The sequence below is a fragment of the Tachysurus fulvidraco genome, chromosome 23, assembly GCF_022655615.1.
Source record: "Tachysurus fulvidraco isolate hzauxx_2018 chromosome 23, HZAU_PFXX_2.0, whole genome shotgun sequence".
Taxonomy (NCBI): Eukaryota; Metazoa; Chordata; class Actinopteri; order Siluriformes; family Bagridae; genus Tachysurus; species Tachysurus fulvidraco.
In genome coordinates this window covers 9,496,345-9,524,298 of record NC_062540.1, presented here as the reverse complement: position 1 = coordinate 9,524,298, position 27,954 = coordinate 9,496,345, and the positions used below count along the sequence as shown (strand labels likewise).

Genomic DNA, 27,954 nt, shown 5'->3' with positions numbered 1-27,954 from the left:
ACATTCTTTCTATTGTAAAGGTAATTAGTTTGAAATCAGACCTTTGCTCATTCTGCTCACACAGCTGATGGATGCAGTACTGTCACTAAACTGAATGCTGCATTATCTGTACAACAACCTGCCTCAATTTTACTTATCATTTTTTACTCATTTGGGGTTTATTTGAAGACGTGGAGACAGTGTAGGTATAAGAAAGCTGTGATTAACTGGAATCCTCACTGACATCCAGACAATCCTGTTTAGTGATAGTATGCAATTTAGGACCTAGGATTATTTAAACCTGCCGGCTGAGTGACACCTTATGACCATCAATCGCTGGTCTGAACTATCTCTAGCTCCACCCTTGTGCTACCCTGCGGTGCTGGGAATGTCCACTCAGATCATTTTGCTTAACTCTTCAACAATAAGTGCTGTGTCCTCTGGCTCCCAAATGAGTCACTGCTCTTTTTCTAAACTGGATGAAAAACATCATTGCTTAGCATTGCATTTTGTAAGGACTATTTAAATAATAATTAAATCAGCAAGGCAAGGCCTCTGCCCTTTGTTTGTGGAGTTTGCATGCTCTGCCTGTGCTCCGGGAATGTCTTCCAGGTACTCCGGTTTCCTGTCAAAGACGTGTTATAGGCTGACCAGCATCTCTAAACTGGGTCTATTGTTTGAGTATGTGTGTGTGTGGAACAACGTTCACAATGACAAACAGTTATGTTAAAAAAAAGAGGCTTCTGAACTGACAGTGTCATTGCCTACATCTTTAAAAGAAATGGCTTACATATGTGAGTCAGTTAAAAGTGCTGTTTTAGTTATGAATGACATTTCACACGCACCCTGGAAGGAAGCACAACTTCATTTGGACTAGAAACGGTGAGAAAATGCAGATTCATGGATTTCTTTTTTACCATGATGTCGGGTGGAAAAAAAAAAGCTAGAGAGTCCAAAGGGACACAGAACCCAAAGCGCTGAAAGCACATCTCAGAAATATGACAAGCAAGCAAATGTTCCAAGCTGACAATCCCTCTCTCTCCCTCTCCCTCTCTCTCTCTCTCTTACACACACACACACACACACACACACACACACACACACACACACACACACACATACACACACACACACACAAAATGATAAGATACTCGCTCGGAGACCTTCTACACGGATCCAAAAATATCACGGTGTGTATCTAGAAAACAGATCACATCAGTCAAGTGTTTCCTAGAGATGGCCAACAACACGGTCAGCGCTGAAAGCTAACACTGCCAACGCTGCTAGGAAACTAATAAACAATCTGTGTTAATATTTTGCTCCCATTGTGGTAGTTTCTTAATATTTCTTAATATAAGATTACAATAAATAGAGATATAAAGAGAGAGAGAAAGAGAGAGAGAGAGAGAGAGAGAGAGAGAGAGAGAGAGAGAGAGAGAGAGAGAGAAACTGGAAAAACACTACATTTGATATATTATTGGATTGGTCTGATCATTTGAACTGCAGACATGAACATAGACTCGTGTACCACTCGAGCTGTAACACAATCCCCGGCTGTGTTTCTTTTTCCTCTTGTCTGTGATCAGGCCAGTGGAAAGGAGAGGAAGCACACCTGTTGTTCACATTAACCGTGCATCTGCTGCATCCTTTGACCTTTGCACAGGGAATCAATTTACCTGGAAAGATCACTCATAAGAAGGAAAGAGGGGGTGTACGTGAGAGACCAGAGCTTTAAAGAGCTGTGTGAGTGTTTTGCTCCTTCTGTTCCCTGCACATGCCATCCATACACTGCTGAATAGTGCTACAGATCGAGCCAGAGTACTGTTAGATTAACTGCTGAATAATATGTTAATTTTAAGGAAACGTCCAATATTGAGTGTTAAATCTAGCTAACTAGCTAAAGAGTGCAGAAAACCGTCGGTTGCAAAATCAGTTCTGCTTTTAAAGTTCAGGTGGCAAATCTAATCTTGCAAGAAGCTTTGTTAACGTGGCTTGTGCCGAGGACAAAATCAACAAACATTCTAGGAGAATTCAAGGCTGTTATGTCTGTCATGATAATCACATTATCGGCTTCTTATGCAATATGTGTCCTGGGACATTTTTGCTGACCTCAGTATTGTCCGTTGTGTTGACTTGTGTGTTAGTTTACAGAGGAACGAGTGTCACTGAACATTTTAGCTCCTTGTGCTAAGGTACAAAAATATGTTATAATATAAATATTATTATTATTTTTTTTATTTTATTTTATTATGTTATAATATAAATATTATATTATATATATAAACATTCACTAACTACTGAAAAATGACATACAAGATTTAAACAATGCACTATCAATGTTTTTTTTTTTTAAATAATCCAGTCCTAGTCAGTAAAGACTGAATAAACGCTGGTGAATTGAAGCACTTTGGTAACTTAACACACCCAAACACAAATGTGATTAATCAGGCATATACACCATAAAAATGTAAAATTTTACGTGAATGTAATATTACAACTGGCTTCTACACAAAATGACAAGCACACAATTGAACATGAACTTCGCTGGATAGAATAAAAAGCCACGGTTAACTAAACTTACTTCTACTTTACATATAGACAGAATCAGACACTCCATCGCAGGGAACTGTGCATAATTTGACAAAATGTGGGCCCAAGGACCAATGAGGTTGCAATCAATACCTGCTGGAATTTCTTGCAAATTCTTTGTAGGATATGTTGGTTTTGTATATCGTCATTTCCCTTTTTTGTTTGATATTTGTTCTCTTTTGTATTGCCTCTTTTTGTTTGCATTTGTAAAAACCTTAAAAAATAATTAACAAAAACAAAAAAAGAATGAAAAGCCACGCTGTGGATACGGTCTTCATGTACCAACGCACTAAATCACGGACAATAAAGAGTAAACCATTGTATGGATATTCTTATGAATGAAGAGTTCGCTGAACTGAAAGAGCATCCTTGCTTTATTACACTATTATCGTGTAATCTTAAATGTTGTGTTAATCGTTGTGAAACATCTAATGAAATGATTCATCGTGACATAGCTGTCGTGTGTATACAGCGCTGAGGGTGTAATTACACAAAATCACACCAATTGCAACTTCCTCGTTAGCCAGCTTTGACAAAACAGATTAACAACTGAACAACGCTACAACACTCAGTTCGCTCTCATCTATCAGTCACAATCTTCCCACCAAATGAGAGAAAAAATTACTTTAAAAAAAACAACACTTTTTTAAAATTATTATTTTAACAACAGAAAATAAAATGCTGTACACTGAGACGATGTTACTGCAGGAGCTAAACATTATCTTCACAACCCTGAAACGATGATCACCAGCTCAGTGTGGTTCCACTTCTCAAGGGGCTTTTTGTAAGAATGGCGTCATGGGGCATCATCTGGGTCATCACACTAGTTAATGTGTGACCTGAGTAGCTGTGTGTGTGTGTGTGTGTGTGTGTGTGTGTGTGTGTGTGTGTGTGTGTGTGTGTGTGTGTGTGTGTGTGTGTGTGAGAGAGAGAGAGAGAGAGAGAGAGAGAGAGGGAGAGAGAGAGAGAGAGAGAGAAATGATTTTGAAAGTTCTCCACTGCAAGAGGTTAGCACCAGAAGAGAAGTGCAACGGATCGTTTAGTTGTCAGTTTAAAAGTACTGTAGTTCTCTTTTAATCAAACCTTCTCTGTAATGATGATGGCATAGCTTTGTGCAGGGGTCGAACAAGTGACCAAAAAAAAAAAAAAAAAAGCGAGCTGATTTAGCTCTGAAGGTTTAGTGAGTCCTGGCTGCAGGGTTACGACTGTCTTGTGTGCTGGTCTGCGTTTTCTCTCCAGAATAACATGAGAGTAAATGGAAAAAACAGAAAGAAGAAGAAACCAAGAAGTCGACAATTCAGACAGAAACACAGTGGAGTGATGTGATGTGATTGTACAGTACAATTATGGTAATTTATCTGCTCAGAAAGAGCTTTCACAATGCTGGTGGACTGAAAGACAATGTGCCTACGTTAGACCTGACGGTGGTGGTGTTTTTAGTTTAATACCTTAATACTATTGTTTATTTTGTGCAGGTATCCTGAGGCGACTCATACAGGATTTTTCCTACACTGAAAATTTTTTTTGGCGACCGCCAAAACGATTTTTTGTCCAACCAAAGCCTTATTTCGATGTGAAGCAGGCTATTGATGGAGTGGTGGAGAGAACTAGCACAGCTTTCGCGATGTCCTAACAGCCAGGATTCCCACACAACACGTCCGCTAAAGTCCGATTCACGACCTAATGACCCCTTTGAGCCGATTCATTATAATGAATGGTTAAAGCAATCGGTCTGCCCGTCAGTGTCTAAATCGGTGTATAACAAATCAGTACTTCTTAGAAGAACATACACATCTGAAATGAGAAAGTAAGTGTGTTTACCCCGTTTAGCAAGAGTGTTTAGTCAAATTTAGCCTTAATAATCCACAGTATGTATAGGCCGATGTCAATGTGTAGTAAATTACCTATAAAATCATTTAGTTTAAAGTTAGACTGCAGTGAGATGAAACTAGATCAAAGCACAAAGCAAGCTGTTCCTAGCTAGCTGCTAATTTTATCACATTTTATATGGTAAAAAAATTACACTATTATTTTTAAAATTACACTAAAATTATGCTGTGTGTAGATGACCATGTCGGTCAGCAACCACCGAAAACCAATTTTGACCAAGGAAAAACCCTGTCATAGTCTAGACTAAAGGTGATTTACCTCTCCAAATAAGTAGTAGAACATTAGTGGAACCTCAAACACACACACAAACACAAACACACACACACACACACACACACACACACACACACACACACACACACACACACACACACACACACACTTCATCTTCATGAGAAGTCAATTAAAACCAACTTTGCTGAGTTATTTTAGTCACAAGTCTTTATTTTAATCCATGTTTTATATCACGACTCCGTGACTGTCAAAACATCCCTTCATTTTTATGCGTTTCAGTGTTCAGTTCGTATTCTTTCTTCACTCACATGTATGGGTGAAGCATCGAGATTGCGTAATGTTTTTATGATCATGGAACCAGGATTAACAAACACATCCTGCTAATTCATCCCCATTGTCTTGCCGTTGTTAGCGTTGTAGTCACTAGCTGTGTCCCAAATGACCTACTACACTACACTATGCACTACTTCACTGTCTAGTGTATACAGTTTCTCTAACAGATTTTTACAGAAAATGATGAATGATATTTTAACTACTGTGCTATAGACATATGCGTAAATAAAGATTTCACACGCCATCGAATTTTATCTGCCCCAGTATCCAGTATCATGGCATTACACATACAGCGAATAGTTATTTTGCTGAAAACAGAATAGAACAGAATTCCTGTTACTGCACAGAACTGAGTCAGACATGTATGGGTTAGACAGAAAACCGCTATTGTATGTTATGCTATACACACACATGCTGTTTTGTGAGTTTTAGCAAAGAGTCCGAACCTTACAGTACAGCAATCTGCCATGATCTGTTAAGCGATCTAGCAGATAACCCCCAGGAGCTGTGCTCTCAGTTTCATTTGTGCGTTGAGTGCGTTTCTCTGAGCCACACACACACACACACACACACACACACACACACACACACACACACACACACACACACACACACACACACACACACACACACAGAGAGAAAGTGATGGGATTTACACATGATGTGGGAAACAAAACTGGCAGACAATGAGGAACAGTAAGAGGAAAAGAGAAAGAAAACAAGAAGAAGAAAAATAAAGAAAAATGTATTTGTTTCTCATCTCATTTCTAACACGAAAGAGATATCTTCTATTTTTTAAATGAGCATATACTTAAACACAAACTTAAAAACATCATACATGCATGATCGTGTGTGTGTGTGTGTGTGTGTGTGTGTGTGTGTGTGTGTGTGTGTGTGTGTGTGTGACTATTAACCATCAGGTTTAAGATTCTTTTTTGTTTATACATGATAATCATTTTTAAAGAAACATATTTAAAAAAACTTTGTTGGACAGATTCATATAAAAATAAAGCACTGTCTTTAGCTTATCTTGTTACTTTAATCCTCTCAGGCTTTGTAAAAGCCACGTAGTGCCCAGAGATTTTCCAAGGAACAGAGGCATTGCAATGATCCAATAAATGCTGCTTACTTTGCTGTTTTTTAGAAAGCTAGCCATGTGACTTGACGTGTGTATGTGTGTGTGCGTGTACATAAGCATTGTGCCCCCTGGAGTCCCTTCTGTTGTATATTCCGGCCTCATGCCAAGTGTTCCTGGGATAAGCTCCAGTTTTACTGTAAACCTCAACAGGATAAAGCACTTACTGATGATAAAACAATGAAACATTTTAATTTGGATTTGGCTTTTTTTTACCTTTAAATATGTAAACATTATTCAAACACTAAATAACATGCTTGGATCATCGTAGGTCTTTCTCACGCTGTAGTAGAAGTGCACACTGACAGAACTGTCACCAAATAATAACTTCACTGCTACAATACAAGATAAATACTAACCTCTAACACTATTACCATGGTAGAAAACTACCAGCTCTAAAGCTACTAACACTTCTACTACTAACAGTGCTACCATACCAATACTACTCTCTCTGTGCCATGTGTGTGTGTGTGTGTGTGTGTGTGTGTGTGTGTGTGTGTGTGTGTGTGTGTGTGTGTGTGTGTGAAAGAGACAAACAGTAAGCTGTTGCACAATTTAAGGCTTGTCTCCAGGTCTCTGATACGACTATTCTACTATCAGCACAGGTCACACACACGCATGCACGCACGCGCACACACACACACATGCACGCACGCACGCACACACACACTTAACATGAATGGCCTCACACTGGCCCCCACTCTTCATACCGCCTTGTTTTACGTGAACATGGCGTTTAGAAACGAACCACAATAGTCAGTGATGTGTCTCTAAAGACGATGCCCAAACAGCTTAGTCATCCTTCCTAACTAACTGGTTTATTGAGTTTGACAGCAAGACAGACAAAAGACACACAATGTAACCCACATACAAAAAAAATTATTCAACGCTCGTTATTTTTGAAAGGAATAGCTTAAAGGGCTTTAGGTAGGAAACGGCTTCATATTTATGTAAAGTAAGGTGCACTTAGCCGAACACATAGTATTGTTGTGTGTTTTGTATTGTTATGCCATCTAAACACAACAAATCAAACACACACACACACACACACACACACACACAGAATTAAAATGGAAATCCTCAAATCTTCAGAGACATCATGACAACACTCTCACTCACCTCAACTCGTTTACTATGACTGCATTTCTCCACAAACATATTAATCACTAATTACCATGTTACAGATGTTTATTTTGTGTTTCCAGACAATTTAACAGCGACAAGCTATTATCCCTGCAATTAAATACAGGGCAAGGTTAATCTTCCATCACATACAATTAAAGCCATGCCAGCGTAAGCATCTGCGCTAGCGGCTCACCTGACCACAGACAATGGCGGCGGTTGTCATGAAGACTTCTGAGTTTAATGAAGCACTTCTGACTGTTTGGGTTTCTCACAGGATGTGAGCCGTGCAGCCTTGTTCTAGAGGTTAAAGGCTAATACCAAGGGTTAAAGCCTTCTATTTCATGAGCATGTTCTGCTCTGGCTGTTTTGAGATTGTGTTTGCTGCTCTGATAGTTTGTGGTGATCAAATTATTAAATGCTTCTTTCTTTTAGTCTAAAAGTAAAGTAAGATGTACAGTAGTTCCCCCTGAATTAGCTCCTGTATGACTTTCAGAATAAAGCACTAAGATGTTCACCTCCAAGATATTAACAACTTTTCCCAAAGATCAACCTTTTTACATGAACCACTGAGTCAGAAAAGAAAAAATTAGCATGTTTGCGTGACACTAGGTTAGGGGTTTGACTCCTGCCTCTGTCCTGTGTGTCGAGTGAGTTTGTATGTTTTCCTATGACATACACAGCAGGCTGATTAGCATCTATGTGTGAATGTGAGTGAGTGTGTGTGTGACACATTGTGCCCGGACATGGACTCCTGGGGACATTTTAATTGAAATAAAAATTTAAACAAATGTCACTGCAGATAAAAATGGACTTTTTCAAATAATAAATTTTTAGGGGCTTTTTACACCTGGTCACTTCATGCATTTTCTGTGATCAGATAGCTATCCGATCGTAAAAAGACAAGGTCTAAATTTCCTCTGAAACGTTTTCGAGACGGATATAAATCCGATCGTTCAAACCACTTCAGGAGGTGGTCTGGGACGCATTTCAGATGAAACTGGACAGGTGTAAATGCATGTGGTTGTTCAAGTACGTCACTCGCAAGTGATCTTTCACCCAGGTGTCTCGTTGGGTCTTAAAATGCACTCCTGCTGCCACCAGCGAAAATGCAGCAAACAGTAATTGCTGTTTTTTGTAGCATAACCGTCGTAACAAGTTTTTTCGTCTTCTTTTTGATTGCATTCGGAAAACCGGATACACCAAAGCGTGTTCCATTTCAATTACCCTGGAAAAATATATTTGCATTTTGGGCAGGAGTAGAAAGGTCGGATTAATATCCGATTCGCCAAGACGCATTTATGTGGCCTAATGTACATGAAACAGTTTTTACAAATCAGATAGCTATCGGATCAGAGAAAACACATGAAGTGACCAGGTGTAAAAAGGCCCATTATTAACAATTACATTACATTTACAGCAGACCCCCTTATCCAGGGCGACTTACATTTAATCTCATTTTATACAACTGAGGGTCAAGGGCATGGTGGACATGGAATTTGAACTCACAACCTTCTGATCACTAAGTTACCACATCCACACTACAAGTGTGTGTTAAATCAGACTTTGTAGAAGTGACTCATATGAAATGCACTTGAGATGTCAATTCAATATTATTAGTGTAACACTTTTAACAATACACGTTCTTACAAGGCTGGTGCATAGACATGTGGGTGTAGATTTAGATCCCTAATGAGCAAGCCAGGGGTGAAGGTGGCAAGGAAAAAACCTTTCGGGGTCCAGATGAGATTATCCTATAACGCAGAAGTGTGCTTTCCGTGCAAAGCTTTAGTGTAGCCATGTGGGACCATGAAGAGCAGCAGCAAATCTGACTGACGTTAGGATGGAGGCATGCCCATGGAGAAGAAAGCGATTGACATGGTGTGTGTGAGACTTGTGAATTAGCTGATGGTTTAAATGAGGCGTGCTTGAGCAGGGACTGAAGGAAATACTGACAGATTTGCAAAATATACTGACAGACAAGCACCCATAATCACCTCGTTTTAGCTTTAGAGTCTCTCTCTCTCTCTCTCTCTCTCTCTCTCTCTCTCTCCTCTCACACAAACACACACACACACACACACACACACAGACACACACGAAGCAGGAAGGATGAAGCCTGGTCCGACAGATATCAGGCGCCTGGTGTGCTGGCTGAATGTGTGCCCCATAAGTGCCTCAGCAAGGCAGCAGACTCCACTGGGGACTCTTTAAATGCCAAAAAATGCTCAGTGAAACAAAGAACTACCGAGGGTTTAACCCTGACAGCTCACGCGCCCGGAAAACACATAACAGGAAAGGGAAAGTGCTGGAAAAAATATGGACAAAAATGTGTATGGATCAGCACAACAACCCCAACCTAGCATACATGTGACCATACATACATACATGTGGTATCCTGCCAAATCCATGCATTTTATCTACTACATGAAACTCTAGTAAACCTCGCTGATTCATGAGACACGACTGCATGAGTAACAGTCATTACCATTACTCAGCCATCCAAATTACTGAGTACATTTGTAGAAAAGGTGAAAACTTAACAAAAGCTTGATCTTTACTCTTTTAAGAGCCCCACCTCTAAAAACAATTCACTGGGATTTAACCGGAGGCAAACGTTTGTTATCACACAAGTCAGTCAAAAAAAAGCCTGTTGATCTGGGGCGTGTTAGCATGAAGCCACATTCCCGGCCACGTCACGAGCCCAGCTTTGTTACTGGCCTTGTGACAGAGAAAGCATACGTTTGAAAGTAAAGCTTTAAAAAAAAAAAGCTTTTATATGTAAATAGCACAGAGAATGCTACAAGTGATGGGTTGTGTTTTAGCCAGTGGTGCACAACTTCTACCTTTTCATTGCTGTAATGTGATATCAGTTCTACCGTGTTCCATACAGTCAGTTCTTAACATACACTTAAACAGACAAACTGTAACGTTCTTCATATTTTGGTTTGAGGTAGATTAATTTGTGTGTGCTAATTTACCGCATCCAGCGAGCAAAGTGCACTTCAATAAATAAATGCGATTAGAATACACTGTATTCTACAAAGAGTAGAAAAGACAAGGCTTAAAAATGGGATTCAGCCATATGATGTTTTTAGAACTTGCTGATGACTTGGGCAAAACCCAGTCACAACAAAACCTGTAAAGCTTTCGACCTTGACTAAGATTAGACTAAACATTTTACTGAGGCTTTCATTCAGACACACACTCTGACGGTGTACCGAGCACTAAAGCCAGTAGATCTAGGACCGAAGGTTAAAAATGACAGACAGGATCCAGGTAATAAGGAAAAAAATTATTAATCATTTTTTTTGTTCACTGGAGAATTCTTAGAAGTCTTCTCTTCCAAAAACTTGGAAACATGTCTGAAAGAAAATCACAGTACGTTTAATCCGCTCAGTGTATGATTAACTAATCTCTATCTATCTATCTATCTATCTATCTATCTATCTATCTATCTATCTATCTATCTATCTATCTATCTATCTATCTATCTATCTATCTATCTATCTATCTATCTATCTATCTATCTATCTATCTTTCTTTCTTTTTTTACACAACCTAATTTGAAGAGTGTGAGATAAAATGCAGGAGAGACTTTATAACACAAAAATCATTGTGTTTGTGTGTTTTAGGTGAGTATTGAATCAAGCCTCAAGTCTAAATCTATATCTATATGGTGAGTGTTCGATCATTAAAAGCTTTATTTTATCTGAATGGACAGACTCTGTGTTTTATGTGTATGTGTGTTTGGCTGTATAGGAGAAAAATGATGCTTACTGCAGTATCACCTGCTCGCATGACATGGATTTTTAAATTCTAGAGACATCAGATGGCCAACAAAAAAAACGTACAACTGAGAGAGTAAAAGCAAAACTAAACATTGTACACAAGAGAGAGAAAGAAAGAAAGAAAGAAAGAAAGAAAGAAAGAAAGAAAGAAAAAAGGATCAAAGGTACGGGTTAAAGGGTAAAGAACATGAAACACGCTGACTGATCTGGGTTTATGAGTCTGTATCACTTATTGCATCATTTCAAAACCACCTCAACCCCGACACACACATGCACACACACACACACAGTATTTATGGTGTGGTCTCTATGAGGTCTCTGGCTTCTCAGATGTTCAGAAGACTGGAACATGTGGTAGACATCCTGCACATTACAGACTGGAATCTGTATTAGTGGAACATATAAAACCAAGAAAAAATAATGATAAAACAAACCATGAGCTGCTGGGATACTGCTGCCATGGCGAGCTGTTACGGGACATGAAATCTCTGAGAAAACGGCAAGCAATGGTTTTAGTTAAAGAAGCAATGGAAATCCTCACATTCTGGATCTCAATTATACATCAAACATTTAGTCCTAATGAGCAAGTCAGAGGTGAAAGTGTCAAGTAAAACCTCTCAGAAACATAAAGAGTCTTTATATAGTGAAATAGAGCAATTGTATAATTCATTCTAATCAATGAGATTAGTCAGTCTTGTCAAAGGGATCAACTGTTCACTGATGGAGACTTGAGTGTTTATCTTCATGGGTTCTAAGTGGTACTGCCAACAGCAATCCCATGTACCTCCAGGCTCTCAATGTGAAACCATCCTCAGCAGCAGCAGCGAGATTCCAACCAGAGGGGGTAAAGATGAGTGAAATCACTGGAAAATGTGCTCCATTGTCTGGGTGAAAAGTGTGATCTGTGTTGTTTCAAACTGCTCAAACTTGTTCACACTTTTCAAAAGACAAACATTGTCGTACATCCACATCGAACCTGAGAATTCATCTGGAGTTCCACCAAGCCAAGAAAAACTCACGTCGAAACGTCTTGTCTTTTCTATACACACTTCTTCATCCAGTCCATTTCCACTGAAAAACAAACCAGCACAGCCTTCCTGCCCTTTTACACCCAATGTAGCATGAACACCATAATAACCCTAATGGAGTGCACATCTGCATGCCTTCTTTAGAAAAAAAAAAAAAGTCTGAACAATCTGTTTACTGGAATATTAAAAAGATTAATGAAATTCTGGAAAATTATTTTAAATCCACTGGAAATGAAGACTGCTGTTACTCTTTAGGAGTTCATCAAAACAGTGCAGAAGCAAGCAGTCCGCTGCTGATCGGAGGGAGAGACACAGCGTGAGAGAGAATGAGTGAAAAGTGGAGTAGGTGCTCGGGGACTTGCTCTTGTTTAAGGCAGTTTGTTTCAGACAGCCGCAGACGCACTCCTACTGCGCCTCTAATGATCTAACGACGGACGCTTCAGGCGAAGCCCCTTCGAGTACAGAGATTCTGGGAGGCACAAATACTCTCTGAGCCAGAAGAGGCCTGTTAAACAACTGTGATCTTTTCACTACAAGATAAGATCTCTTTTTAACTTAAGATTAGTTTTTTTTTTAGTTAACATGGAACTGCAAGTGAAGGACACACTTTCTTAAAATCGTTAAATTTGAGGTCAAAGTAAGAAATTAAAATCAAAATGCTATCAAATGATTTATTGTGAAAACAGTGATTTTATCACAGATGTGATGCAAAGTCATGATAACAGTGTTTCACTCATGTGACCCAGGGACCCTGGAGAACATCCCAGGGTATAAGATTAGGACACCCTGGACAGTATGCAAACCCAGGGAGTGCGCGCGCGCACACACACACACACACACACACACACACACACACACACACACACACACACACACACACACTCACACACACACACACACACACACACACACACACACACACACACACACACACACAATATATGCCATACAAATGTCTCTGAACAGTGGGAGAAGTGAAGTACCTGGAAGAAAAGAATCAAACTTCTCATACAGAGTGAGGGCAAGAATCAAACCCCCAACTCAAGAGGTGCTAAGCAAACATGCTAACCACTAAGTCACCGTGGTCCTAATCATAAACCCCCATTCATACCCAAATCACAATTCTTCCACTATGCATTGTAATCTGTAAGCAGTTGGTTGCTAAGCGACAGAACTCGTTCAGATTGGGATATTCTATGGACAGGATGATATCTGTAATGCAAGGGCTATTCAATTAGCAAACCTGGCCCACAAGGTCATTTGTTCAGGCCCTTCATGTAGCCTAGTGTGAAAAAGACATCTCTAGACTAAATTCAGTTCAGTTGGACAACGGACCCTACAGTTATGCGTATTGTGTTGACAACATACACACCCTCATGCAAAATCTAAAAATGTCATTTCTCTCATTAGAAGGCAGCCTAAATGTTTGCCAATTATTGTCAAGGAATACCATGAAACAATGTTATGTTCCATATTGTGAACTTCTACGTGCACATGTCTTAGTTAAATTAGGTCAATTCTAAATGAGTACAATATGGCTCTCTGATTTACGCAATTGAATGTAGTTTTGCAGTTTCAGTATACAACACAAGCATGTTTAAATGTAGGGGAAAAAAGCTTACTTGGGTGTCTTATAACACAAAAAAATACAAAATATGGGCTCCTATATTGTTATTTTGTCCTCACTTATATTACAAGCCAGATCTCTCCAGCCCCTCATTTGAAATGCTTTTTATGAACTTGCCCCATGACAAACTAATTGAATAGCCCTGCTGTGTAATGTTTAGACTGTTTCTAAATTATTCTGATGTGGTCACATGCAAGCGTAAATTGACGAATTTTAAGCTCTTTCAATGTGGCTCAGCCAAACACTTAGTCCTGTGATGGCCTGCCATACCGACTAGGCTGTGTTCTCGCCTCAGGGTGTTCCCAGGACAGTCCACTGTGACCATGATGAGGACAAAGCAGTTACTGAAAGGTGGTGAGTGAGAGAAAAGGATCATTTGTGTCTGTGACAGTTTCCATTAATCTGTTATTTACGATCGTACTTAGTAGATCCCCAGACATATGAGGATGCTTTGTGATGCTTAGCACATGCTCAGTATAATGGTAATAATAATAATCACCAAAATAATTGGGTATTTTATAATAGTATAAACTGTATGAAAGCTTAGAAACTGACCGCAGGATGTCCACTGCTAAACACATTCATACAGTACATACACTGGTGTGATCATGAGCTCATGAGTTCAAGCTCAACCCTGGGATGCTTCAACTGTTAAGGCCATGAGTAACGCCAAGAGTCCTGAGATGTGTTCTGACCCCAGCTTCCTTACAAACTCAGACATGTAAATAAAGATATTCACTGGACTGTACATGTATATGTGACAATGCAGCCTGCTTGCTATCTAGCACAGAGGTGTGCGACACATCCAGCAAAACACAGCCCACACTGCTATTTTCCATATGCTAGGAACCATGTTATTACTGATGCTATTACCATGCTACCCTTTAACGTGACTGTACTATAATAAGTAAATTACACGGACATGAGGAACTAAAATAAACACCAGAATAAATCACTCTCCTACCATTTCATCCAGTTTTAGCTAATCTGGACCCACCTTTTACAGTCTCCGGCCTACACGTGTATGTACGTACAAGCAGCAAAAACAGCTCGTTATTGCTATATTCATGTCAGCAGCACTTAAGAAAGGTAAAGTGCGGAATGTGTCGCAATCTGTCAAGGCAAATTCTTAGTTTAAGAGAGTGACTCTGAAAGAATTTATAGAGCCCTGATGTTGTACAAAAATCTGCGATGTTTACCTACACGCAATATCGCATACACACTAAACATACACACGACCGACTGCAGCTGTGTCCCAATGCACCTACATCTACTACACACTAATACAAGTATGTACTAATTTTGTGAAGTGTGAAATAGGGTATGTGAGTGCTGGGAGATCCCAAGACATCAAATACATTTGTTATTTCTCATAGAATGTATACTTTAGCGTTTGTATAAAGTTTATTTTTTATACACTTCATTTACGGTGCTCTAAAATGAGTCTTCTTCGAGATCCTCATTTCAACATTTATTTGGGACACACTATTTCTGAACTCACATACTATTTAGGACAGATAGCAGGAACTGGGACGCAGAGTGTGAGTCATCATTCCTTACAGAAAAATGTTACAGATAAAGTTCCTCAGTTATTCATCACCTTATTCATGGACACTGTCAGACCCATGCCTCACACACAGACACACAAAAGCAGCTGTTGCTGAGTGTGTGTAAAGCACTCCCATTACGTGGCTCACAACATGCAGCCCAAATTATGAGGAATGGCTTGCAAATGCACGTGAACGGCCTGCGTGTGATTTGCATGTGAACAAAGGTTCAGCTGCAGAGAAGATCACAATGGAGCTTTTCAGCTCGAGCCTACAGTCAGCATTATCTGCAGCAGTTCGCATCATCAGTGCGTGTGTATGCATGCATCAGAGCTGTCATAAATATATGCTCAGTAACACACGTGTTCACGTTTGTAATTGTAGTTGCCAGGGCAACATGCAACCTCAAACGAGCAAACACACAAACGAACAAATAAAACTCCATTTAAAGGCCGGAGTTAGAAAAGCATGTCATTGTCATACATCAGTATTTGCTCAGGTCGAGCAGAAAGAGAGAGAGAGACACACACAGAGAGAGAGAGAGAGAGAGAGAGAGAGAGAGAGAGAGAGAGAGAGAGAGAGAGAGAGAGAGAGATTCTAGCCAGACTCAGATAAAAGAGACACACCTTTCCACACAGTGGAACAATCTAGAGCATTCTAGATTGGACAGACAGGAAAAGGTAGGACAGAGAGGCTACTGTGAGTGTGTGTGTCTGTGTGTGTGTGTGTCTGTGTGTGTCAAAAGTTCCCACAAAAATAGCAATATCTGACAGATTTGGCATACTGAAATGTTGTTCGGTCGCTATGAAGAACCTTTTTTTTTACATTTAGGGGCAGGAAAGGGAAAAGGCAGGACAGAGCATGTCCTAGAGAGAGAGAAACTTGCCCTTCCCCATTCACTTATAGTTATACAGTACATGTCATAAAGCAGCATATATTAAGCTATATTTGCACACACACACACACACACACACACACACACACACACACACACACACACACACACTGTACTTTTTCCAGCCAGTAATCACAGGCCTAAATTTAACAGTACGTCTGAAGCAGCACAGTGGACGTCTCTGTGCTTCTCGCTCAGCAGCATGAAGGACACTGGCTTAGTTGATGACGACTTCTTGCTCATCTGCGTTTCATTTACACAGTCAACACAGTCAACATAAACACAGACCAAAGCCTTCTAGGAAAGACAGCTACATTCACCTTTCAATACTGCCTGAGGTTAGAATAGAAATCTTCTCACCATAATCAGACCTTACTCATGATGATTTTAACATGAGAATTGACGATCATTTATGAAATAAAACCACGCTGTCCTTTAATGACTTACTCCAGAATAAAGGCTGTATTTATTGTGCCAGCACAAGCATTACATGCTGGTGTGTAACTACTATAGATGTTAGCCAGATCTGTGCTTTGTGTTGTTTGTAGGTCAAGACTGGAGAATATGTTAGATTTTATAGTGTTCATATCAAAACAGTATGCTGAGGGGGAAAGGTGTTGTGTATCCTTCACAGAACTTGATATCTGTATATTTAAAACTCACATCTAGTCATGTCTCCGCATGTGTTTGTCACAGACCGAATCATTTACTGTACACTGGCTATTCATGTTGCATGGAAACAAAGAAACTCTAAACCATGTTTTTATTATAAGCTTTTTCAGGGATGTTTTTATTTTTACATTCACATTGAATCAGCTCGTCCTTGATAACCCTGAGGTTCTGTGATTGTTGTGGCTAAAAGCTTTTTTGGGGAATTGGAAAAACTGCTTCAGATTCTTTTTTTTAATTCCTGCATGTGCATAATTACTTTTTATGAGTCTCTGTCCTCTCTGTTTGACTTGAAGTGAATTGAAGAGAGCTTTGGCTCTATAATCTCCTCCAAATATTCAACTGGGTCCACCTGCTCCCCTAGATACGCACGTTTTATTACGAATCGCAAGCTGGCAAACAAAACATTTGTTTTGGGGTTTCCCGTTTCATTTTTTTTTCCAGCAGAGCCGGCGCAATTTGTAATTTTGTTTGCGAAGCTCCAGAAGTGGAAACTAGTAATTAAAGCCCAACCACAAGCCAAGGCACCGAAACTGCCAGTTGCCAAGCCACTATAAAGTACGGCGTAGAGCGCTGAAGCAACCTCTGCCTTAACTGGACGAGTCAAAAGCGATATGCAGCCTGCAGCCTGGGAAACATCCATCTGCTCTCAGGGTCAGCTGCACCAAAAATATTTAACCCCTTACTGGAAGCAGGGCTCGTTAAATGTATTGTTTCTGTTTACATAGTGTGTATTTGGGTAAATGGATAAGACATCTTCTTAACAATCAACACCATCTACACCTGTATAAGAAATGACTCTACAGAACCTCAAATGGTTCTGACTTGCTTCATAGTGGTTTTTTGAATGATGTAGGGATTATTTATTATTATTATTACTATTAAATACAAATTTAGAAAAGAAAACATAGTAATTTCTTTTTTTTTCAACAAGAACAACACTATGTTATGAAACTCTGTCATTTCAGTTTTAGTTAGTTCACAAATCTAAGAATCTATTTCATCTTTTTTTTAACGTCTTTTGAAAACACGTTTATTTCAAACTAAAAATCTACAAACCAATACAATTCCAAACAGTAATGGTGCTGATGTGTGACCGTACACATTCTCTGAATGTTTTTAAGAGAGCAGCTTCATTGCTCTCTAAAGGTTCACGATACATAGCGGGAATCAGTTTCTTGTGGAAAAAATAGTGTATTTGGCAAGTGCAAAACCCCAGGGTTCTATGTAGAATCTCTCCAGGAAGCAGGAAGTGTTAACTCTAAAGCAAGTAGAATTACGAGATGGACATGAGGCATGTTGTTGTTCTGAATCTGAATTAAATAAGGAATAAACCAGCACAGGATGCTGTGATGCCCACCACCCAAAGGCCAGTGTTTTTGCCACAGCAATCTGCCAATGATTATAGAACTAAAGAAACAGAATAAAAAGTTTAAAGTTGAAAATGACGTTACTATATATCTCTAATATTTATCCCTAATGAGCAAGTCGGAGGTGATTGCGGCAAAGAAAAAAAACCCTGGTTATCCCAGGCGAAGGGATAAAATCAGTAGACACATTATCCTGCTTTCTGTCAGCTTTCCATCAAACCCCTCCATATGGCCTAATGAATATTTTACAGGTTTAAAAGGAACATATTGTGTGACAGGGATGAATGGACTTCAGAACAAAAAATATAAACATGCTAAATTCCACTCATTAACACCTGGAAGGCAAGGCAATGGTGACAGAGCAGGCGATTGGCTCAAAGCGCTGAAACTTTCAGATGAAACTCAGCATCACTCCTCATCTGTAGCATATGGACCGTTAAAGAGCAATGACACTGTCTCTAATTTCTATTCTATTTCATGGGAATTTCCTGAAATTTCTTCTCATTAATGTTGTTAGTTTATTTGGGTAAGTAGACGCTCCACTGGTTCCTCAGAAACCCGAATGACTGGGCTGCAAATTGGAAGCTGTATTATATATACTGCAATAGCAGACGGCCCGAGAGTTAGCTATTTATGAATAATAATAATACGAGCTCATCAAAACAATCAAGCATATGATCACATTGCATTTGCTCGTCCAACAAAGAAAATGATTGTCCAACTTTTACATGGCATTTGACATTTTACAGCAATAAGACTAAGCAGTCCATCTTTACATGGCATGTAAATAATAAAAGATCGACATTCTTTGCTAGCACCGTCACTTCCTGTAGTATGCTAAACTGTGAAGTGACTGCATGTGTTTCTAGCTTGAAGGTACCACCATTTTATCCTGAAAGACCAGAAAACTTAATTTTTGTTTTAAAACCATCTGAAATTTTAAACTCTAATGTTTTAAAAAGTTTGCCGTAATACTTTCTGCCCACATCGAAATGTATGAAAACATCCATATAGTGAGTGTGCACCAAACTGCCATTTAATTTACATTCCATCTCTTTTATATGAAGCAACAATGTAGATTGAAAGCACCAAGTTTTTTTTAATGTGTTTTTTATGTGCTTTGAGGTAAACTGAGACTATAGAGTTGCTTGTATGTAGTTCAATGGGTCATGTGACTGCATCACGTGACTACAAATAAGTCACTGTTGTTGTTTTTTTTAAAAATAGCCAAAACAAAAAGAAAATTGATTTATCCAGAATAACGTTAATGAGTGTTATATGACAAATAGGATATATTTGCACTGCATGTTATTTTTCGTTAATCCGTCTAATAAAAAATGTTCTAACATCCACCAATTCATGCCTCTGCCGATGTGTGTAGTGCAACAGGATGTGTGTAGTGAAGCAGGGGGTAATATTCAGAATGTAGGGTGGTTAAATTTTTTTATTTTTTAAGGGTGGTTAAAATTTTTTAGGGTGGTTACAATTTAAAAAAAAATTATCTTTGGAGTGTTTGCAAAAGTCAATTAGGAAATGGTATTTTTTCTGGTTGGTGAAACTACTGCTGCACCAGGCCAAAAATCTACTAGCCTGGACATGAAAACTGCTTGTCTCAGACGACCCGGCAGCCGTTCCGTCCCTCCTGTGGGCCACTTCTAAATTCTTATGTTGCAAATATACGGCCAATGAACAACACATTGTCTATGCTATAACAGGATTATAAGCATGCCCATGCCTCTGCACCCGAACACATACAGCAGGTCAAGCAGGCTAAGTGCCTTGAGGGGCTTGTTTAAAAGCCCAGCAAAGATGACAAACCACATGCTAAGATGGGACAAGTATAACAAGCATGTCTGATCTTGAGAGGCATGTTTCAGAAACATCTTAGTTTGGGGATTTGTTCACCTAAATCACCAACCTGAGCTGGATTCTTTCTGTACACAACACACACTGATACTGATCTCTATGTAGATCTCTGTGTGGATTGTAGTGCGTTTTGATCGAATACACAAACCTCTGAAACTCTTTGCAAACAGTTGATGTGTACCGGTTTATGTTCCTTATTTAATCTCATAACTATCTATTATTCACTCTAGTCTCACTGTAGTTAATAACGAATATCGTGTAATTAATGAGTAATATGCTTTAAGAAGACTAACTTTATCTATAAAGTTCATTCACACTGAATCAGAATCGAACTGGAATGAACTGAATCAATGTCAATATATCAGGAACTGGAATAAACTGAATCAACTTAATATATATGCAAGTAGAGATTTGTAGAAAAATTAGAGCTTAGATTAGATAGCATACAGAACACTGACTAAAATAAACTAAAATGTAAAAAATTTCACTTGTATAGCAGAATAAATTCGAGTTTAATTTGTATTCATATGACATTTAAGCAGTGGAGTTATGTTTGTGAACCAGGTGCAACGTTTATGCTGTTGTTATTAAGTTTCAAAGAGATACTTAACTTCAGAATGAACACACACACACACACACACACACAATATATATATATATATATATATATATATATATATATACACACACACAATAACTCTATTAAACCATGAGACATTTTAAACAACTACACTTCGCCTTAGTTACATTTAGACTCTTTAACCGACACCTATAGACTATAGACTAATAGCTGCTAGTAATCCACACAAACACGGTTTGAAAACACACGAGGAAGGTCGAGCTAAAAACGGCACTCTTATAACTTTTAACCATTAGTCCACGAAACCTTCGACGTTAAAGGAAGTAAATCCTCTCACCTTCGCTCGGCCATTTCCTCACATTGTATGGAAAAAAGTCGAAGTGAAAGAAGTTCTGTCTCCTTCACTCGGATATAACGCTACTGCACTGATTCCGGACTGACTGAGTGTGTCCCTGTCCCGGTAGAGCAGAAGCAGAATGTGTGTGTGTGTGTGTGTGTGTGTGTGTGTGTGTGTGTGTGTGTGTGTGTGTGTGTGTGTGTGTGTGTGAGAAGGGGGGGGGGGGTTCCTCTTTCTCCTCCCGCCCTCTCTGTTCCTCACCTCTGTATCCATACTGGGCGCTCACATGCTCGAACGTCGCGCTCTGCTTTTTGGCGACATCTACTGGTCGTTATGTGTAATGGCATGTTTTTAAAACGAACAAGGATTAGACGGGACACTATATGCCTCATTCAGTCGTTCAGGACTGGGAAAAAAACAACTTCCAATATTATTTCGACGTACTGATATTTTACTTGAGAAGTACTTCTCTTATCCATACATCCATTTGTATGTGACAAATACAACCTTGGCTCTTGACTGTACACATCAGTAGTATCCTAGCATTTCAGATTAACAGCCAATCAGGTTCATCATTGTAGAAAGAAATGATCAAGTATCATGATAATGAATAATCTCCCATGTCTTTCCCGTGCTACACAATAGCACAACAGTTATCTGTGTGCGTTTTAAGATGGACAAACCATCGGAGGACCTTGTGGATTGAATACCCTGGCCCTACCTCACCCACACCTCTCAATAAGCTCAAGTTGTCTCCTTAGCCTCTTTAGAAGGCATGAACTCTAAATTCTGAAGAAAAAACATGTTTATATAAGTTTCTCTAACTTTCAAACAACTGGCTATATTTAACTACATTAGCCTGTTTTATTTTTGCTAACAGTGGGTTCAACTTGCTTCAGTTCCAGTAGCTAACAACACTACAGCAACACTACCAGGATATATATAGTGTAAACAATACATAAAAAATAATAATACTACAGAAGATCATCTGTGTCTAGTAATTATGATCAGTGCACACCGGATAAGAGATTTCTATAAATGTTTTCATGATCTACTCAAAATACTATACAGTATTTTCATGACAAATAGATTGTTTTGTCCTGCTTGTTATTTATTTAGATGTAAATGTGCAAGGGTTTTACTGTACTTACCTAAAAGTCCAGAAATGTAGCTTCTCTCGCAAGTCATTTTTAACATCACCTGTTTTATTTAAACTCAGACAGTACTCATATTACTTTTGTTTTCAGTGGAAGACCATGAAAAAGAGTCTTTCCAGCAGTATATCCATTATATAAGATACATTATATAAATATCTTTATCAACATGTCAGAAGAGTATTATGATATTAGATATGAATTAGATATGGAATTAGATTAGATATAGAATTAGATATGAAATAAATAGAGAAAAGAGGAAGGGAACGGTGACTATATACATTGCCTACAGCAGCTCTAATCTAACATTATTTAGTATTTTTTCTCTTTTGTGTTTTTTTAAGCACAAAGAAAATTACTTTCTACAATTTTAAGTTGTCTAAAAAAAACCCAGAAGTTAACAAACACTATAAGTATAATAATTTTAGCTAATTACTACTGTTCGTTACATTTGCTTTCTTAATATTTCTAGCTCCACTTTTATTTAGTATTTTGTCTATTGTTTTTTTCTTGAAGAAAAGTGCATGAGAAAATTGATATATAAATTCTAGATTTATTATTATTGTGTTTTGTTATGCAGAATTTAGACACAGTCATCATTTAAACCAGCGGTGAGTACACATTAGCATGTGCTAAAATGCTAACTAATCCTTTTAGCTTGCATAATTTATTTCTCTTGCTGGTAATTGTAAACCAATTGTAAATTGTATGAGGTGAGATAGAGTAAAACATATCAGCACACTTATGAGAAAAAAAAAAAGATCTCTCAAAGTAGTTACAGAAATCACAATGTGGGCATTCAACACTTTATTCACAACTACCAAGCGCTATTAAATGTCCACACGTTAACTGAAACAAAAATAGAGATATGATTAATCTATAGAACTGTACAAGGAATTGTTATGTTCAAACCGTCTGTCATATGAAATTGTCTTGCCATTACAGTAGTCCCTTTAGAAAGTGCAGAGGGTATTTCAACAAACCACTGGGAGCATTTTTTCGCAGTAATGACACAAAATCTGGTGCAAAAATGATTGACATTAGGTTCAGTCAAAAGAGGGTGGGTGCATAAGATTAAAAAAAAAAGTCAAATGTCAGAAAAAATGAACAAGGCATTAAAGCTATGGTTAATAAGTGAGCTGATCCTTATGTCAGACACATAGGCTTGTCAGATGCAGACTCAGTTTCAGGCCACTGATCGGGTAATCGGACATTTTACCATTTTAATCTCTTTTAACCGCAAAATCCTTCCAGTGAACTGAAATTCTGCCTAAAAAAGTCCCACAATGCACTGTAAAAAATGTTTCCAACTAATTTCAGGAATTATGTCAACTAAAACCTGTTCAGAACCTAATATGTAAATAAGGTTTGTTAATTATAGAGGGCAAATTTAAGGAACTCTGATGTCTCTTTAATGCTGTAGGAGAGATTTTGCTGGTATGGTTTGGATACACTTGGTGCCCTTAGATAGAAGAGTCATGACAAATCATTGTGACCGATCACATTTCTTCTATTTGAAATGGTACACAGGGTCATCACATGGCTTAATGTATATTAAAATAGTGTAAATATTATTCGTCAAAAAATAATTGTTATTAATAATAATTTGTCGTCAAAAAACAGCAGCTGAGGGAATATCTTTTGTAAGAATGGGTTTTTAGGGACTCGTGAACCCAAACCTGTGATGTGGATTTTCCTTTTAATTAGTTTTGATTAGATAATTCCTTAAATTACTTTATTGTTTTTACTATATCTTTTTTCATAGAAACTATATATAATTAATATATTAAAAAATGAAAACCAAAATAATTTTTTACGTATTAAATAAAATCTGCCGATAACAATATCTCTAGACAGGCTGGTTTTAGTATTTTAGAAACTAATGCTCTTCATACGAGCCTGACTAACAAAGTTTTTATGATAGCTCAAATAAACATTCGACAAACGTTGTGTGTAGAAAAGCATCCTAGACTGTTTTATATGCGAATACTTTTCTTATCATGGCTGTAAAGAGTGGTTATATGACTTTCTGTATCCTTCCTTTCAGCTTAAACCAGTCAGGCCTTTGAGCTCTCTCAACAACAAGCTTATGCCCCAGAGCCACTGCTCACTGGAGAGGGTCGATTGTCTTTTTATTGTACCATTCTATGTAAACTCTTGAGACTGCTGTGTGCGAAAGATCAGCAGTTTCTGAAATACTCACACCAGCCTATCTGTTGACTTGAACCTGCATGATTTCATGCATTGTGCTGCAGTCACATGATTGTATAACTGCATGAATAACTGTGGCTCCTAAAAGGTTGTTGAGTGTATATTGTATTTATATTATTTATTTAACAAATGAGTTTTTCCCCCAGTTTACTGCATTCTTTGTTTGGTAACACTTTAAAAGAACAGTATATGAATAATCCTGCACTAATACCTGAATTAATACATACTTAAATATAAACTAATGATGAATTAAGGCATGAACTAGAGTTAACTTTAACTGTAATGTGAGTCTTATGAATTCATGTGTGAAAACAACCATTTTAAGTATTTATATGTTAGTTAATGTATTAATTATCACATAACAGTAAACACAATTAAACAAGCTCTATGAGAAAGAATATGAATTTAAGAAGCATTATTTCAAAATGTTTATATATATATTTTGCCAACGTCATTGGATGCCACTGGATTACTTTCATAATTTACAATAATCCTTCCAAATAAAAATGGAAAGGCACATTAACGATAATCACCAGTAATTTCACCTCAACATATTTTGCGTCATTCTCCATCCATTCTCTTCTAATCCCACTCTAGTACTATAACCTGCCCGGACCTCTGCTCTATTATTCAGGGTGAAATGAATACAGTATCATTTATTTATTTAGCAGACATCATTATCTATTAATACTTAAAACCAGTGTTCTTTAAGATTATTTTCCAAGTATTAGTGCAGGATTATTCATGTACTGTTACTGTAAAGCATTACCCTTTGTTTTTAATACTGTACTTTTGATACTTAGATACAGAAAATGGCTTGGATGGAAACATAGCTCCATAAATAGTATCCACATAAAACCAACAACCTACAAATAAGCTAAACTATTTTACTTTTACTGAGTTACGATCTATCTGGGTGAGTACTTACGTTCTGAACTGCATCAGCTAATGACCATGGACCGAACAAAAAGTTAAGATGTGCTGATCAATCAACATTAACATGATCCAAAAAAACCAAAAATGTAAAAAACAAATAAAGAATAAATGTCTCATGACCTTGACTGTTGTGTGTCATATAAAATATACTTTAACATTTACAGCATATTCATTTGCAAACGTACATTCAAATACATACTGCCGTTTTATATAGTTGCTCAGACTTTAGTAGCACCGTGTATAGCACAGATACCTAAGAAAAATCCGGGTTAAAAGGAAATGCACACATTATATTCACACCAAACCTTTAGCGTTATGTTTTTTTTTTCTTTTTTTTTTTCTTAAAAAAAGCACATTTGTGTCACTAAATAATGTTTTTTTTTTTATCTTATCAATGGGACACAGTACAACATCTGAAACACATCCTGTTGTACCCAGTTTATGAAGAAGCAGGTTTACACTGAAGTGGCTCATCAGTAATTATTCCTGTCTTTTAACTCTTTGTTGTTACTGATAAGCCACACACCTGAGACTGTTGTGACTGCTAGTAGTAAGAATTTAATGACAACCTTCAGGGGTCTACACAACCTTTTTTTTTTACACAAACAGTCCCAAAATGAGTAAGCAAACTTAAAACTAAGAGTAAAAAATAAACATTATTGAAAATATATGATGTGCTTTAATGTACACCCACCTACATACACTGTCCAGATCATTTAACAGTAATCTGTTGATGTGATGAGAGCAGGAATAAAAGCAGTATGTGCTTATAAAAACCTGCACCTTTTCCTTACTTTGTCCAGATGTTACAGCTGCTAATGTGTTAACCCTTGTGTTCTGTTCTTTTCTTAGCAATAGGTATCTTGCTGAATCGTACCAGATTTTTATAGCAATACAATATGATTCAAAAACAGATCTCCATGTTAATTATTATGAATAATGCTGAACTCCTTTTCCCATCATTTCCTGTATCTCTTTTTGTTTTTGTCAACATTCCAAAAACATCGTAATCCCTTATGATTTTACATCAACTTTGATGTACATCAACACATATCAGAGGGGTCGAAGAATGTCACATATCAAGATAAAATAACTTCTTCCACAACCATATAAACATATTTCTCCTTGCTACTCTCTGAACATTATCTCTGAAATAAAAGTGATTTGAGTCTAGAGCAGACAGTGTTGTGTCATAAAAATAATTTTTAGGGTGGTTCTTACTTATCAAAGAGGTCATTGACAGTCAAACAGAACAGAACATAAGGGTTCAAAGTATCTTATTTAACGTGGCCTCGAGGTTAGCCAGGACATAGAATAAAGGGTTGTTGGACATTGAGGCAGTTATGGAAAGAGACTGGGGAATGTGCCACATGAACCGAAGCTGTGCAGGGGAGACGTACCAGACAGCCATCAACACTTACAGAACTCAAAAGAAAACACGTACACGTATCCACAATACAAATCTAAGTCCAAATATATCAACTTTCTTTCACTTGTCACTTTCTCATCAATCCCACAACCTCACCTGCCCAATGTTCCTAGATGAAATGTGTTCTCTTTGAGGTCTAGATGATCTCTGGAATATTACTACTGTGATGGACAGACTTAAAAAAAGGGACGACGAACTGAAAAAACAGAGCCTGGAGGTTGAGGCTGATGTGGAAGACTGATGTGGACCGAAGAGGTGGAACGAGAGAACGAGAGGTAGGAGAGAAAGAGGTCGGTTGTAGGCTGTACGAAGGTTAAGAGTCTTCTCTGAGGAACGAGGTAACGACCCATACAGGCCCATACAGAAAGTCATAAGGAGACACGGGAATAGCTGCAGTCACAGTGGGCGGTGCCGAACCTCCGCCGACCTGTCCGTTTCTGAATAAAAACCTCCCCGTCGTCATCTTCGTCACTGTCCTCTTCCTCTTCCTCCTCCTCCTCCCCCCCTCTCTTCCCCTCTTCTGTTCGTCCACTCCACATATGCATGTTCAGTATTTCCTCTGAAGTGTCCCTGTCCTTGTGTGAGCTTGAAGAGAGCAGACGCGTTGAAAGACTAGAAGAAGAAGTGGGAGGGGCCGAAGAAGAGGGGTGTGGCTTCGCTCTCAATCCCAAAGCTTCTCTTAGAAGTTCTGTCCCTGCCTTTCTCAGCAACAAAGCAGGAGTGGCCAGGGTGGTAAGATAGATGACTGAAGCTGAGCCACTGGCAGAGGACACAAGGGCACAGTCTCTTCCTCTGGCCCCTCCCACCAGGTCACGTGGGCAAGGCCGGTTATGGTTGCTAAGGAACGTGTACGTGTGGTCCACGGAGCGGCTGAAGTGGGCCCAGTCATCCAGGCTCAAGGTGAAGTTGAGGTTGAGATCGTAGGCATGCTCATCGAGTGTGTACAAGGGTTGAAATTGGCTCATATCCTCCTGGGACTTATCCTTCCCATCCTTCCCAAATCTGCCCTCTATGTAGGTAAATTACACACACACACAACATACAAATTCACATTTGCTGTTTGACATTAAACAGTACCTTTCTCAGTATAAAAGGGCAACATGTAAATAACAGTGACATGCCTTAAATGAAATGGATTGATGATCACAGTTTCAATATGGAGCAAATGAGGCAAAACAGTTATGAGAGAAATAAACCAGGCGCATGGTCAGAGAGAGGTATAAAGGCATATA

The 27,954-nt window shown here is 38.4% G+C and overlaps 2 protein-coding genes across 10 annotated transcripts in view; both read right to left on the bottom strand.

The window, feature by feature from the left end:
* Window positions 1-21,354, bottom strand: part of arhgap46b (Rho GTPase activating protein 46b) — a 77,357-nt gene extending 56,003 nt beyond the window's left edge. For 4 of the 5 annotated variants that reach the window (XM_047806883.1, XM_047806884.1, XM_047806885.1 and 1 more), the window contains exon 1: window positions 21,254-21,354. In XM_047806883.1, the coding sequence (XP_047662839.1) occupies window positions 21,254-21,339 (86 nt within the window). In that variant the 5' untranslated portion in view covers window positions 21,340-21,354. Of the gene's footprint in view, window positions 1-20,992; window positions 21,174-21,253 lie in introns of those variants that run through there. The other variant, XM_047806888.1, reaches the window with a different exon arrangement.
* A 1,325-nt stretch (window positions 21,355-22,679) lies between these two features.
* sulf2b (sulfatase 2b) overlaps window positions 22,680-27,954 on the bottom strand; it is a 133,073-nt gene continuing 127,798 nt past the window's right edge. For 3 of the 5 annotated variants that reach the window (XM_027144768.2, XM_027144769.2, XM_027144767.2), the window contains one exon: window positions 22,680-27,731. In XM_027144768.2, coding sequence (XP_027000569.2) covers window positions 27,091-27,731 — 641 coding nt within the window. In that variant the 3' untranslated portion in view covers window positions 22,680-27,090. The remainder of the gene's footprint in view (window positions 27,732-27,954) is intronic. The other 2 variants (XM_027144772.2, XM_027144773.2) reach the window with 1 other exon arrangement.